Here is a 16,068-nt window from a genome sequence, read left to right as displayed (position 1 = left end):
GATTCTTGTTTTGAGAGGCTGTCTTGCACATTTGTAGGATGTCCAGGAACATCTTTAGCCTTTACCCACTAGATGTCAGCACCCTGCCTCCCTCCCACCCCCCAAGTTGTAACAAACAAGATGTGTCCAGACATTGCCAAATGTCCTCTGGGGGCAAAATTGCCCCACTGAGAACCACTGATGGAGAATAATCCCTCAGTGACCTCATTATAACAGACATAATTTCTCTGACATGCAAACACCTGAAGACATATTCAGGGTCCACAGATGGGTGTTAAGGGAAGGTTGGATTCACAGTGTTACAGCGGAACAGGAACAACACAACTGTCCCGAGCACAGAGCCCTCTAGGTGTGGGGCCTCACAGGACGGCTCAGTTTGCGTTTGCAGCCTCATGAAGCCAGTCCAGCAACAGAGACTGGGGTGGACTTAGGCTTTCAAAAGCTAATCTGGCTTGTGATCTCCCTGCCAGTGTGAAGCGCACACATTCTTGTACATTTTCTCTATTGCCCAAGAGGTAACTGTTACACACACACACACACACATGCACACACACTTCTACACTGTTGAAGGACAAACATTAATTCTCAGGGACAGTACGATTCAAAAATATAAAAAGGAGAGAAAATATTTTCCTAACTACCTCATAATTTTTGAGGCATCCCTTTCAAAGTGAAGTCAGCATTTCACATTATTATGCAGAATCATATCCATTATGTGCATAATGACATGTTGCCTTAGATAAGACATGACTCCTTCTAAGGAAGAACTCAATTTAATTCTCAGCCAAATGGTCTCAGTCTGGGGGAATGGCAGGCAGCAATTTTATCTTTTCAGTTACACTGTCCTTAAAAAAAAAAAATGAAGGTATTGAAAAGAATCTCACGAAGTTTCTTCTTGAGTTGTGTATGAATAGGAAGAATTATGTGATCAAAACGCCCATACATGCTTCTTTCATAACACTGTGCTGCTCTCTGCTGTAAGGCCCTCCACTTAGAGGGGCCACACACTTGCTTGAATGATCTTCTATGATCTCAAAAGTCTTAATTTTTGAACCATGAGTCCCACCCCACATTTCATTTTGCACTGTACCTTGCAAATTATGTAGCCAGTTCTATTTTGTTGTGCAACTGTTCATCTAGAGGGGATGGATAATCTCTTTGGTTAAGTCAGATGGAAATTTTTCAGATAATTTCTTCACACTAATCTGGTAGTGGAAAGTCTAGAGGGAGTCAACCGTACTCACAGGCAGAAAGCTGCATTTATTTTTCTCCTTGTGAATGTAACTTCTCTATTCTCTTGAATCCTTTGTGGGAAAATTACCTGCACCAAACCAAATTATATTTGATTAAGACCCAAGAGCATGAGTGAAATGGAGTAGATTGTTTGCAAAAAGTCCACAGTAATTTCTCCCATCCTTATGCACAGACCTTTGTAACATGACTTTTCCTCTCTTCCCATCAAGAGGAGGAGTCTATTTCCCCATCTCTTGAATTTGGACTTGTTCTGTTTCTTTCTGTGACTAACAAACACAGTAGAAGTGATGTTGGGTTAATTTTGAGCCTAGGTCTCAAGAGACCTTGCAGCTTCTGCTATTGTTCTCTTGGAAGCTTGAACCACCCTATGAAAAAGCGTGGACTAGCCTCCTTAAGGATGAATCAATGTGGAGACAGAAGCCCAGCAACAGCCAGCACCATTGCCAAGCATATGAGTGAGACCACCTGACAGCCCAGGTCCAGCAGCCAGAGAACTGAAGCCACATGAGCAACAACAAACAGTCCCAGCAGAACTGCTTGAGCCCAGCCCCAGTGCTGCTCCACATCAACGTAAGAAAATAAACTTGTTAAGTAATTCAGCCACTAAGTTTTGGAATGTTTCTGTTACACAACAATGGATAACCAGTAAGAGATAGATACTTCATACTCAAGTGTTATGAGCATTTCCATCTCATTTCTTCTCACTTCTCAGTTCCTGCTTTTTCTCATAAAGAATTGGGAGGGACCTCCTACAATTCTGTCTGGGATATTTAAAGTCTGCTATTGGTGACATTGACTGAAGATAGGAGAGCTATCTTCCCACTAGCAAGAAATATTTCCACTTTAACACCTTTATTCTTCCAGTTATATAAGGTCAAACTTCCAGTTAACAAATCAAGAAGAAAAGGGGGGAAAGTATAAAGAAATGCAGTTACTAACCGATAAAATCTTTGAGACCATTTCCTATCTAGAATCCCCTAAACTGAGTCTATGGCTGAATTTGTAGGGAAAAGCTATGTGAAGTCTTTCTTCTCTAATCTCCACAAATTACGCACATCACAGAGGATCAGGCCCTTTTCAAAAAGTCACTCATGTGGCTTCATTTCTTATCACAGCAGAGATGACTAATGCATATGTTCAGTAAATATTCTATGTGCTTCTCTGCTTTTCTAAGACTCCTATGCAGGTAGGATGAAACTACATGATGGGCATGGGCAGAAGTGACATGTCACTTGCAGCCTAAGAGACCTAAGCAGCAGTGTGTACCTTCCATCTCTCTCTTCCTTTGCCACAGCAGCCTTAGAGGCCATGTGTTCTAGGCAGCACCATCTGCACCAGCCTAGATCCCTGCATAAAGAAACCACCCCTCACCCCACTGACCCTCTGTAGACAATGTCAGCAAGAAATAAACCTTTGATATGCTCAGCCACCAAGATTTTTGACTTTGAGTGGTGTAGTTATGATTACTTGCCTTGACTAATAAATTAATTTCCTTATGTTTTAACCTTCAACAATCATAGTACGAGATCCAATGGCTTTACACATTGTCTGTCACTTTAAGTCTTTGATTCATCCTATACAAACTCACAGTGTAATCAGAAAGGTTTGATTTTAAGTCTCTGTGTCTTTACGGAGGGAGAAAGAGAATCTGTTCCTGGAGTTTTCATTTGTAAAGTGATGGCTATAGCTCATTATAGTTATTATCAATTGTAACAGACTTGAACATTAGCTGTAATTACAATTACATTAGTGAACATTCTCCACAGTTTCATCTATGCAGATGGAGACATGAAGTTGCCAAATACATTTTTAATACACGGTTGAGGAAAATACTTCTAATATGCATCTGGCCTGAATTATGACAGTAAATCACACTGAGGGGAAATAAACAACAAAGACTCTCTCCAATCCTTACTTAGCTTCAAAATTAGCCAAAACGAAGTTTAACATCTGAGATATGAAAAGATTTAACTAAATGATTAAATATTATATTCATTTTTTAAGTAGTTGATACCAATATTGTAATATAAAATATTTAAATAGCAATTTAGGTAGTGCATGTATTCTTAATTTTATAGCTGTGTTTACTTAAATATAAACAATAATTCCATTTCATATGTTTAGTTTATTGCATTCTTATGGCTATGGCTATGCCTTTCAACTTAGAAAAATTGTTCAGAGGTAGTATATGTGTTAAATTGTTTTCCTCTTCATGAGTGCTTTAGAAACTGGACCAGAGCATCTCAGTACATATACTTCTGAAAATCCACAGTTCAGTGACAATTACAAAATATTACATAGCTCTAGGATGAGACTCAAGAAGTTAAGCTAAATATAGATGAAGGCAAAGGTAGTTCAATGCTGCAACCAAAATGGATTGCAGAGATCAGAAAATGGAAATTTACTTGGTGGTGCTTGTTGGTAGACCCATGTACATGGGTACTTCAAAAAGTTCATGGAAAAATAGAATTGAAAGATAATACAAATATTTCCAGAATTTTTGAAATACCCCCATACTATGGGTCTTTTGTATTTCTGCACATCTTTTGAACAGAAGCACTGACGGCTTTTGTTCCAGGTAATCTTTTCAAATATGTTTATATAGTGAACAGCGTTAGGAGACATAATATCTTCCCTCAGAGCAGGGTGCAGGTTTGCTTGCTGACCAGTATAATAATGACAATGTCTCTCTCCAGGACAAAGATTGATCTAGTTTTATTGCAGCCCATTATAAAAGACTGGGGTTTCCTAAACTTAGGATTCCTCAGCTGTGATGTAAACCCACTGTATGCAAAGCTTCCACCTGGGCCACTTCACATTATCCTGAGACACTTGGGGGACAAAAATTGTCATGAAGACAGAGATCTTGTTGCTTCCTATGCTGTGAGTTATAAATCCAGGAGTCCTGTGTCATCTGTCAGCCTCCATTAAACTTTGGCGGGCTTTTTAAAATTTGCATCTAGGGAAAAAAATTCATGCTCTTCAGATTTCTTGACAGTGCTATCCCTTACCTCAACCTTCTGCGTAATAGGCAAGTAAACTGCTCTGGGTGATAGTTATCTAAATCCTAACCTTCCCCACCACATAATGGTGACAAATGCATAGACTTCTCTGTCTCTGTTACTGTCTCTGTTACTACAGCTTATTATGTACATCTGTGACCAATGAATGTAACCCAAATTAATCACTTTTCAACAAAGACTTATTGAATACCTATTGCACACAAGCAGGCACTGTACAAGCGGTAAAGCTATTAATTTATTAAAAGCAATTTGCGGGGCTGGCCCATGGCTCACTTGGGAGAGTGTGGTGCTGATAACAACAAGGCCACGGGTTTGGATCCCATATAGGGATGGCTGGTTTGCTCACTGGGTGAGCGTGGTGCTGACAACACCAAGTCAAGGGTTAAGATCCCCTTACCAGTCATCTTTAAAAAAAAAAAAAGAAGAAGCAATTTGCAAGCTATTATCCCAAGTATCATTATATGGAGAGAAATGTATATAACCATAATAATGGGAGTGAATTGGAGTAAAATTTAATATATCTTGGTTCCAGCCGTGATTTTGGCATTTATAAGCTACTTTACCTTTCTAGGGCTCATTTTCTTCCTTTTGGTCAGCGATTCTCATATCTTATATTATCTACCTCTTTTATTGTTCCCCCTGTAGATTTCATATTTTGAGAGACAATCAGCCAAATACTACTTATTAAGTAAAATTCTTTATGATCTTTAGTACTTGAGAGTTCTTCAAAAAGTTCATGGAAAAATTCGTATTATCTTTTAATTCCATTTTTCCACAAACAATTTGAAGTAGCCTCATGTAGGAGTGCAGTATACTCAGCTAGGCATGAGACTGAGCCTGCTAGGAGGATGATACACCTGGGAAACAGGACTTTGATTCTTCCATTCTCAATAAACATTAGGGAAAGTGCAGGTGCTGATATCAATCACTTGCACCTGGTGGACACAAAGTACATTTCCAGAGTCTCCAGAACATCAAAAGAGAACGGGATGGTTTAAAAAAAACTTTTGTGAGCTGTCAAAGAGAGATTCTTTAACATGTGATGGGCTCCTCATCGTAATCAGGTAATTACTGAGTTGTTTGTTGGGTACGTCTCCCATGAACTTGAAGGATGGGGAAGGTTTTGTTTCCTTCTGGGACTAATGCTATGTACATTTGATTACTCTGTGTAGCTTTCATTGTACAGTTAAGTTCTTGCATCTTACTCAGCAACAGCACTTGTAACCCTTGTGATAACCACACACCTTTGCATTTTGAAATAGTGAAAATAGGTTAAGGACAAACACCACCAACCAACCATTACTCCCTTCAAGTGTCTTTAGGGATGAGTGACTCTAGAATAGGACCAACTAGGCTAGGACACCTCCAAAGTCCTCCACTTCTCTATAATAGTCTATTAAGTATTAAACTTCATGTACTGTAGTGGATTGGATTATGTCCCTCCCAAACTCCCTGAAGCTTGAATTGTATCCCCCAAGTTTTACATTTTGGAAACATAGACCCAACTGTGACTGTTAAGAGGGTGGGAAATCCTAATATGGTAATTGAAAGTGGGGCCTTGAAGAGGTGATTGGATTGTAGGACCGTGCAGTAGTGAAAGGATTAAAAATGGTGGTCAAGCGTTTGGTTCTAAGGGCCTAAAAAGAAGAGGAGAGTCTGTCTTTCTCTCTGTTCTCTCTGCTTCCACCATCTTGCAATGTGAGACCACTGGGTCATTGTCACCACAACTGGATGGACTTTGGACTTCTCAGCCTCAGAAACTGTAAGAAATAAATTTCATTTTTCTTTATAAATCAACCAGCATCAGGTACTTTGTTATAAGAAATGGAAATGGACTAATACATGTACCTTCAGATTAATATTGTATAACATATTTTTCATGATTTTACATCAAAACTCGCTTTCTTGTTAGTAGAAGTCTACCTTTGGCAAGGTGATGAAACTAGCAGATCTTAATGAATTTTAAATTGTGATTATGTCATAGCATAAAAAACTTTTTTATAAACAATCATTAGAACTCTCAAATTTTTAAGAAATTTATGGTTCATGTACTATTGATGTATAGATCACAAATAGAGATAAAAGATTTATGTTAGAATTCAATAAATAAATATTTACAGTATAAAATACTATATTTTGGTATCTAGAAAGAAATTATCAGTATTTATGACAAGCATCAGACTTACATGCTAAAAGAAATGTGTGAATTTTATTCTGCATTTTCTTAATCTCTTTCTTGTTTTAAATATTCTTTTCCATCTTTAAAAATATTGGGATTTTGGAGCAACCCAAGAATAGTAGTACTTGTTCCTGCCCAAATTCTGATCAAACTGAAAAACAAAATAAAGGCATGTAGATGGAAGTCAAAATATCATCTCAATATGGGTACAGTCTATACTGGAAGATATCATTCAGTTTAAAGGCAAAGTAAACCTTCTAACTAGATTCCAGAAAAAGGAAGATGTATCCACATACCCGTGAGTAAAACTAGACTGGGGCCAGCCTCCTCCAGAGCAGCACAAGGGCGTCTACTGGCACAGAACACAGTCGATGCCTGCTTTCTGCAGCCAGCACACTCCAAAGCGGGAGAAAGGAGGAGCTAAGGCAATAGACCAATAATGACTTTGATGGCTTATTCAGAATTTGGATGCGTCTTAGAAAATGACTATGGATTATTGCAAACTTAATCAGATGGTAACTTCAATTATAGCTGTTTTCTATTTGAAGTATCTTTACTGGAATAAATCACCACAGTCCCTAGCAAATTATTCTTCCATTGATCTGGAAATTACTTTCCCCCTTCTATAACAATATGCAATAACCAACAAAAACAGTTTGCTTTTATCTAGCAGGATCAATAGTACACATTCATGATCTGGCCTCAGGTCAAATCAATTTTCTTACTTTCTTCCACAAGAGTGGCAGAGATTTTTCATTGTCTTAACATCTAACAGAACATCACACTAGTGCACTGTATTGATGATATCATGCAAACGCACCTGATGAACGGGAAGAAGGAAGTTCCTTAGATGCCTTAGGAAGATGTAGGTGAGCTAGTGATAGAAAAAAACTCACTCTAGGTACCAAGCAATGCATCATTCAGCATCCAGTCAGGAAAACAGAAGTAACTCCATATGTTCAACAACAAGAATTTTATATAAGAACTGGTAAAACAGAGGCTGAAGAACAGAAAACTAAAATGGAACTATCAAATTAACACAGAAATAGACACTTCAGGAAGCAATTACCTCCCCTAGGGAAGAAGTTAGGATTTTTAGAACAGAGGACTTGGAGGAAAAGCCCTAAGACAGATTTACTAGGAGAGGGTGTACACGAACTGGTACTGATACGTCAAGAGCTCAGGGGAGTGGTCCCAGAGCAGAATCTGGGTCTCAGCGCTTCTCAGTGGTTGCTAAAACCTCTGAGGGTGTATGATGAAACTTGCTCCAGGAGTGCAAAAAAAAATTTGGAGACTGGAACCAACTGCCACCTCCAGGTGAAGCTTTGTTGCTGTGGTGACACAGATAAGAACAGCAACCCAAGGAGAAAACAGCAAATCCCTTCTCCCTACCTTTTGCCTCCTGGTCTCTCTCTAGTTCTCCCTGTTGGCAGAATTTACCACATACTTAGCTAAGGAGAAATCACATTGCAGAATTCCAACTCCAGCATCACAGAGCATAGACGAGTGTGTTTGCAACAAAGACTTATTTACTTAACAATTTATTACAGGAAAAAGTTTTAACTCCTTAGCAAGACTGTTCACAATTAAGTCCCAATTTATAGCTCTAACCTACCTCTCTAGCCATTATCAGCCACATCTTGGGTTAGTTCTCAAATGGGTTATTAGTTATTTCCTAAAACTCATTTTTTACCAATTTATAGCTCTAACCTACCTCTCTAGCCATTATCAGCCACATCTTGGGTTAGTTCTCATGCTAATGCCTAAACACTTTCTTTAACCCTAATGGGTTATTAGTTATTTCCTAAAACTCATTTTTTAAAAAAACCCTCCCACTCTTTGCCTTTGCTCACATTAGTCATTCTGGTGGAACTGCCATCTCCTTTTTCATCCAACAGATTTCCATGATTATCTTAGAAAGAATAACTTATACTTACTGAGCACACTGTGTTGCACATTATTCTAGGCTTTTTACACATTTAACTTGTTTATTTAATCCTCACGACTACCCTGTGATGTTTATCATACTTATTTCCCTATCTTACAAATAAAAATGGTTAAATAACTTGCACAAAGTCACATAGCTAATAAAAGACAGAACAGTCTTCCAAAGCCTGTGTCTTAACCAGTTTAAAATACTAATTTGTAAGATACAAATCAAAGGTCACCTCCTGAGAGGACTTCCTAGACTTTCCCAGGCCAAATATTTGCTTCCTTCCTGGTGGTAACACTTGAGATGGCAGAGCTTTTCAGTATATGTGATATTTTCACTAATATTTATATCATTGTATCTCTTATAAATAATATAGTGCACAGCTGTGCAACGTAAGTTTTTGCAGTGATGGAAAAGTGCTGTATTTGTGCTACCCAGTATGGCAGCCATAGCCACTTGTGGCTATTGAGCGGTTTGAAATGCAGCCAGTGTTACTGAATTTATTTTTTTTTAAATGTATTTAAATTTAACTTTAAATCACATGCAGCTAGTGACAACCATATTGGATGGTGAAGATCTAGTGCATAGCACAGGATAGTTCCTTAACAAATGTTCATAGAATGAATGAATCACGAAAAAATTGGGCAAAGAGAGAACACTTGTATAGCTTCATGTTTTTTTTTTAACCATATACAGGTCACATTGGTTTACTTTATTAATACACATATATATGAATAAACAATCAACAAAATATTATATAGCACCACTGTCAAGATCCATCCCATATTTTATCTTGCATAACGTGTAGCCACATTCCACATGAAGTGATTTTTCTTTTTGCTGTTAATAATTTTGCTTGTGTAAATATTTAATTTATAATTACCTGTGCCCAGTCTGTAATCTTTTTTTTCTGCACTGTTCACTCATAGGTCCCAAGTGACTAGATCAGTGCATGGCACATAGAAGGAACGCAGTAAATATTTGTTGAATTAATGAATGAATCATGCAGACTAGGTCATCTTGGTGAAGTGTGAAAATCTAACCTACAGGGTTTTTAAATACTATGTAATTTTAATGAAGGAATAATGTAATAATTAAGGAAATATGTATGTTAGATTTTGTAGACAAACATTCACCTCGATTTTGAAGATGTTTTTTCCTTGACAGTTTGAAGGAAAAAACCCATCTCTTCCAATCCTCAAACACAGACTGTCCCTGACCTCACCAGCGTTCTCATAGAGTTCTCCAAAATGCTTGATTGAAAATAGGCCTTTGCTGGGGCAGAAACCGAAGATGTTTTTTCCTTGACAGTTTGAAGGAAAAAACCCATCTCTTCCAATCCTCAAACACAAACTGTCCCTGACCTCACCAGCGTTCTCATAGAGTTCTCCAAAATGCTTGATTGAAAATAGGCCTTTGCTGGGGCAGAAACCCCACAATATTTAAAAACACAAAACTTGTGAGCCAGGAAATAATACTTCTGAACCAGTTAAGAGTGAGGCCAACTGAAATTGAAAGCCCCGCCCAACAAGCTCCCCACACCGCGTGAAGGCCCAATGGGACCAGGGATTCATGTCCCCCCAGCTCAGAGCCTTGGGCGCCAAGACGACGGCAGTGGGGAGGCCACGGGCAGCGGCCTCAAAGGCGCCTGCGCGGCCCCGCCCCAACCCACGAGGCCACGCTCCAATCCACGAGGCCCCGCCCCGCTCTCATCAAGGCCCCGCCCACCGCTGCTGTTGCCATAGAAACTCAGAAAGCGACATGGCAGCCGCCGGCCTGGGAAGAGGGTGTTTGACACTGCCGGCGGCAGCCCTCGCCAAGTCACCGTCACTTTCGCCACAGCCGCCAGCAGCTCCCATCCGAGGGAAGCCTAAGAAGTGTGTAATCTATCCGCATCTGCCGAAGAGCTCCCGCCTATCTCGTTCCGTTCTGCGCTGGCTCCAGAGCCTGGATCTCAGCTTCTTCCCCAGGAACGTCAGCAGGTGCTGGAGCAAGCCCGGCCCAGGCCCCCTAGGTGGGCGCACCGAGTCCGAGCGGCCTGGGGATCCGCGCCCACCTCAGTTCTGCCGCCTGCCAGGCCTCGGGTTGCCTACCTGACGTGGCTTCTACCCCCCACCACACACGCAGACACACGAAAACACGTTTAAGCGAAGCTTAAAAAAAATAGGATGAAGCATTTTATTCATTTCTTTATTCAATTAATCATTAAAATGTAGACGTAAGCTAATATAGAATGCTTTGGGGACGACAAAAATATGAAAATAGTCAAGGCTTTTTCTTCAGGAACGTTAAGCGTTCATACTTCTGAAGATCAGTTTATCCTCCTTTAGAGATAGCATCTAGTTTGAGAGTTATCAGTGATTTTGAAAATTTGCCGTTTAACTATAGCCACCCTGAACGTAACTGGCAGTTAATATTTGCTCTGGGAATGCAAACTAAGTATCATAAAAAGTAAAACTATGAATCTTTTGCAGGAAGGACACCAGTTAATTAATTTCGTTATTTGGTATTCCTTACAAAGATGCATCTGAAATTTTTAATGTGCACATGAATCATCTGGGGATCTTGTTAAAATGCAGATTCAATTCAAATTAATAGTTTGGGTTCATAAAAAGAACACTAAAGCCTTTGATGTGTACATAATCTTAGCAAAATACTATTCCATAGTAGGTTCTTGGAGCAATGATTCAATAAAACGAATTTTACGAGATACTTTGTCAGTATGGAATATTAGATAGATGTTAATTATAAAATGACACAAACTGTATAATTAACCACATTTTATTTCATTTCCTTATTATTATGTATTAGGGATTTTTCAAATGGCTTCTTGATCGCAGAAATATTTTGTATATATTACCCCTGGGACCTTAAATTATCATCCTTTGAAAATGGAACTTCTATAAAAGTCAAATTGGATAACTGGGCACAGTTGGAGAAGGTAAATTAGCAATCATTTACACTTTTAACTGTTGAGAGGTTTCTTTTAAAAGGTGCACTCCCATTGTCTTGGATATCTACATGTATGTGTGTGTGACTATATGCTAGATACAACATTACTGAGTTGGCAGGTGTTCCCATGGATCATAAAGTTTATTAAATTCCAATTGTTTATGTCATGAGTCACCTATGAAACTGAGCTATTCATTTCAATTAGCATGGGATGTAACAGTTGGTTTTCTTGCTGAATAATATTTTCTTTTAATAATTAATGTGTTAAACTTCAGAAAATTAGCTGAGAGATAAAGGGGGATTAAAGTGAATTCATAGTAGATGGAGATTTTGAAGAACTTCTTAGGATAAAAATATTTTCTTTCTATTATTCAAGTTCCTGGCAAGAAAAAACCTTAAATTACCTAAAGAACTAATTCACGGAACAATTCACTGTAAAGCCGGAGTACCTGAGATACTGATAGAAGAGGTTTACACTTTATTAACACATCGAGAGTGAGTTATTTGGAATTTTCTAGTAATACATTTTAATAATGTATTCCCTTTACACTTTATTAACACATCGAGAGTGAGTTATTTGGAATTTTCTAGTAATACATTTTAATGTGAAAACTTTGATAATGTAAATTTCATTACTAAAATGTGAATCGTCAACAGTATTTTATTTTATTTCTTATTTCCAGAGTTAAAAGCATCCAGGATGACTTCGTGAATTTCACAGACTATAGTTACCAGATGCGTTTACCCCTGGTTCCCAGGTCTACAGCTTCAAAGTCTATTAAAGATAATATTAGGTTATCAGAATTATTAAGCAATCCCAACTTGCTCAACAATGAACTTAAAGTAGAGTTCCTCTTCCTTTTACACATGTTGCAAAGAAAATTAACCAGAAAATTGAATCCAAGTAAGTTTTCCTTGTAAATAGCTTAGTTTTGAGCACAGATGAAAGAGAAGCCTGCCACTGTTCCATTTCTGCTTTCTCCTGTCACTGGTTTGAAGGGAAAATACTTCCCCTAGGAGTGGAATGATTTATTGTCGTTGCAGTGGTTTATGTCACAATTTATTCTTTTTGATGAAAGCATAGGTTAACATAGTATTGCAACACTTCTTTTTAGAAAAATGTCTGCAAGTCAGTTCATGTAAACTTTTGTGGGAAATAAGAAGCTCAACTTATTTGCTATAACATATCAACCCAAATAACAGAAGAGGACGGTAATGCCTAAGAGTTAACCATGATATAAATCCTTTGGGAAAAGCCTGGATTACCGTAATTCACTATATGCTGTCTAGAGCATGGTCAGTGCTTTCTTTTCCATACTAGGATACAATGCTACTGAGTTGGTATGAAGATGGTAGGGCAGATTGGGGAAACCTATGGCAGTTTTCCAGAGGTATCACCAAAGTAATTCTCAAAGTATCCAAAGCAAAAGCATTTCCCATCAGAGTCCCAGGCAAGTGGAAAAGTAAGTAAAATTTCTCTTTCTCTCGTTTTTTTTTGTTTCTTTGTTTTTCTAGCACCTATTCAGGACACTACTCATGTATTAATCTTATCTCACTTGACTCCAGACACCTAGAGACCTCATTTCTGTGGCACTCAATTCAGGAAATGAGGCAGATGTCTATAGGTCATTTGGATTTCCCTCCCCTTTGAACTCCATTTTCTGATTGCTCTCTGGAAGGAGAGGAAAGAATCAATTTTAACTACCTCAATGTCCCCAAATTGTGAGATAGACATTTTGGGTTTTGGCCTTCCTTACTCTGTCAATTCTTCCATCTCCCACATTTCTTGTTTCTCTTCCTTGATTTGTTCTCATCTATGGCTCTACTCACAAATTCATGAGTAAAGAAAGAATTCAGGTTATTAAATTTTTTGAAGAATTTCATATTCAAATTTTTGTGTTTTTAAACATTGAAAGTTTGCTGGGAACTTATGACACATGTTGTGTATATAATGTATATCTAAAATTTAAAGAAGACTAATAACTAAATAAACATTCATGGTTCCTCATGCAGTTTAAGAAATGGACTATTACAAATACCTTTATCCTCCCTGTGTATTCTCTGATTGCATTCTCCACACTTCCCTTCAAGGGTAATTACTGTTCTGCTGCCTTTGTTGATAATTTCCTTGATTAAAAAAATAGTTATGTCTATGCATACTATTTATACGTTATTTTTAATTTAATTATGGGCCCCCACGTTATCCATGTCCTAATCCCTGAAACTTGTGAGTATGTTACATTACATGGCAAAAGAGACTTTGAAGATGAATTTAAAGTTATTGATCTTAAGATAGGTAGTGTATGCTGTATTGTTCAGGTAGACCCAATCTAATCACATGAGTCTTTAAAAGCAGAGACCTTTCTCCAACTGGAATCAGAGAGATGGAGCCAAAGGGGAAGTGAGAGATTTGAAGTGTCATAAACAGGGTCTCAATCTGCCATCGCTGAAGGTTTTCACATGGAAAGCATGAAAATATATGTAACACAACTTCTAGGAGCAAAGAACAACCTTTGGCTAACAACCAGCAAAGAAGTAGGGACCTCAGTCCTACAAAGTTAAAAAAAACAACTATATTCTGCCAACAACTTGAATGAGTTTGGAAGAGGATTCATCCCCAGAGCTTCTGGAAAGAAATGCAGCCCTGCCAACACCTTGATATCAGCCTTGTGAGAATCTAAATAGAGGACTCAAACTTTTGTACTTTGAGATAAAAATGGCTGTTGTCTTAAGTAACAAAATTTATGGTTAATTATGGCAGAAATGAAAAATGAATACGAACTTCATAGTTAATACTGTTTCCATTATGAGGTTTTAGATATATTCTCCTATATTTAAATTGATTAAAGTGCAGCCTTTCAGTTTTTAAAAAATATTTTATTGAAACATATTGATTGTATGTATTTATGGGATAAAAAGTTATATTTCAATACATGTAAACAATGTGTGCTGATCTACTCAGGGTAATTAGCCTATTCATCATTGCAAAACTTAATCATTGCTTTGTGATGTGCACATTTGATATCCTCTCTCGTGGTGGTTTGATTACATGCAGTAATACATTATTGATTATAGATTTCTGGATCGACTGTGCACCAGTAGGACTTATTTTTCCTATCTCACTTTCCTTTTGTGTCCATTAATCAGCCTTTCGCTATCTCTCCTCCCCCTCCCCTTTCCTGCCTCTAGTAACCATAGTTCTCTTTCATTTTAACAATTCAACTTATTATAGTTATTTGGTTTTGTTTGTTTTGTTTTGTTCTCTCTCTCTCTCTTTTTTTTTTTTTAGCTCCCACATATGAGAACAAGCAGTATTTCTCTTTCTGTGCCTGGCTTATTTCACTAACGTAATTTTCTCCAATCTCATCCATGTTGCTGTGAATGGCAGAATTTCATTCTTTTTATATGACTGAGTAGTGTATATGTACCACATTTTCTTTATTCAATCATCTGTTGATGGACATTTAGGTTGGTTCCATATCTTGGCTATTGTAAATAGAAGTGCAATAAACATGGGGGTGCAGGTATCCCTTTGACATGATGATTTGCATTCCTTTGGGTATATACCCAGTAGTGGGATTGAAGGGTCATATGGTAGTTCTATCTGTAGTTGTTTGAGAAAACTCAATATTGTTTTCCAAATAGGTGTACTAATTTACAGTCCCACCAACAACGTGTCAGGGCTTCCCTCTCTCCACATCTCCACCAGCATTTGCTATTTTACGTCTATTCAATAAGAGCTGGTATAAGTCTCATTGTGGTTTCAATTTGCATTTCCCTGGTGATTAGTGATGTTGAGCATTTTTTCGTATACCTGTTAGTCATTTGTATGTCTTTATTTGAGAAATGTTAATTGAGCTCTCTTGCCCATTTTTAAATTGAGTTGTTTGAGTTCCTTGCATATTCTGGAAATCAGCCCCTAGTAGGATGCATAGTTTGCAAATATTTTCTCCCATTTTGTAGGTTGTCTCTTTGCTCTGTTGATTGTTTCCTTTGCTGTGCAGAAGCTTTTTAGTATAATGCTGTTTGTTTATTTTTGCTTTTGTTTCCTGCACTTTTGAGCTCTTATTCATAAAATCTTTGCCTAGCCCTATGTCCTGATGCACTTCCCCTATGTTTTCTTCTAGAAGTTTTATAGTTTCAGGTCTTATGTTGAAGTCTTTAATATATTTTTAGCTGATTTTTGTATATGGTAAGAGATAGGGGGTCTAGTTTCATCCTTCTACACATGAATATCCAGTTTTCCCAGCACCATTTATTCAAGAGGCTGTCCCTTCACCAGTGTGTGTTTTTAGCACCTTTATCAAAGATCAATTGGCTGTAAGTATGTGGATTTATTTCTGGGCTTTCTATTCTATTCTGTTGTCCAAGTGTCTGTTTTTATGCCAGTACCATCCTGTTTTGGTTACTATAACTTTGTGTAGTATATTTTGAAGTCAGATAGTTTAATGCCTCCCACTATATCCTTTTGCTTTGGATTACTTTGGCTATTTGAGATCTTTTGTTGTCCCATATCAATGTTAGAATTTCTTTTTCTGTTCTGTGAAGACAGTCATTGGTAATTTGATAGGGATTGTGTTGATTCTGTAGATTACTTTGGTAGCATGGACATTTTCACAACATTAATTCTACCAATCCGTGAGCATGGAATATCTTTCCATTTTTGTGTGTGTCCTCTTTAATTTCTTTCATCAGTGTTTTACAGTTTTCATTGTAGAGATCTTTCA

General features: G+C 37.8%; 1 protein-coding gene across 1 annotated transcript in view; it reads left to right on the top strand.

Annotated features, from left to right (window-relative positions):
• Positions 1-10,146: 10,146 nt before the first annotated feature.
• The window catches only part of SPATA4 (spermatogenesis associated 4), a 17,669-nt gene continuing 11,747 nt past the window's right edge, over positions 10,147-16,068 (top strand). Inside the window, exons 1-4 of the mRNA XM_008583731.1 lie at positions 10,147-10,371; positions 11,201-11,330; positions 11,718-11,836; positions 12,025-12,245. Of these exons, the coding sequence (XP_008581953.1) occupies positions 10,151-10,371; positions 11,201-11,330; positions 11,718-11,836; positions 12,025-12,245 (691 nt within the window). The 5' untranslated portion in view covers positions 10,147-10,150. The remainder of the gene's footprint in view (positions 10,372-11,200; positions 11,331-11,717; positions 11,837-12,024; positions 12,246-16,068) is intronic.

This window comes from Galeopterus variegatus, unplaced genomic scaffold, assembly GCF_000696425.1.
Source record: "Galeopterus variegatus unplaced genomic scaffold, G_variegatus-3.0.2 Scaffold3018, whole genome shotgun sequence".
In the NCBI taxonomy this organism is placed as follows: domain Eukaryota; kingdom Metazoa; phylum Chordata; class Mammalia; order Dermoptera; family Cynocephalidae; genus Galeopterus; species Galeopterus variegatus.
This window is presented reverse-complemented; position numbering and strand designations above follow the sequence as displayed.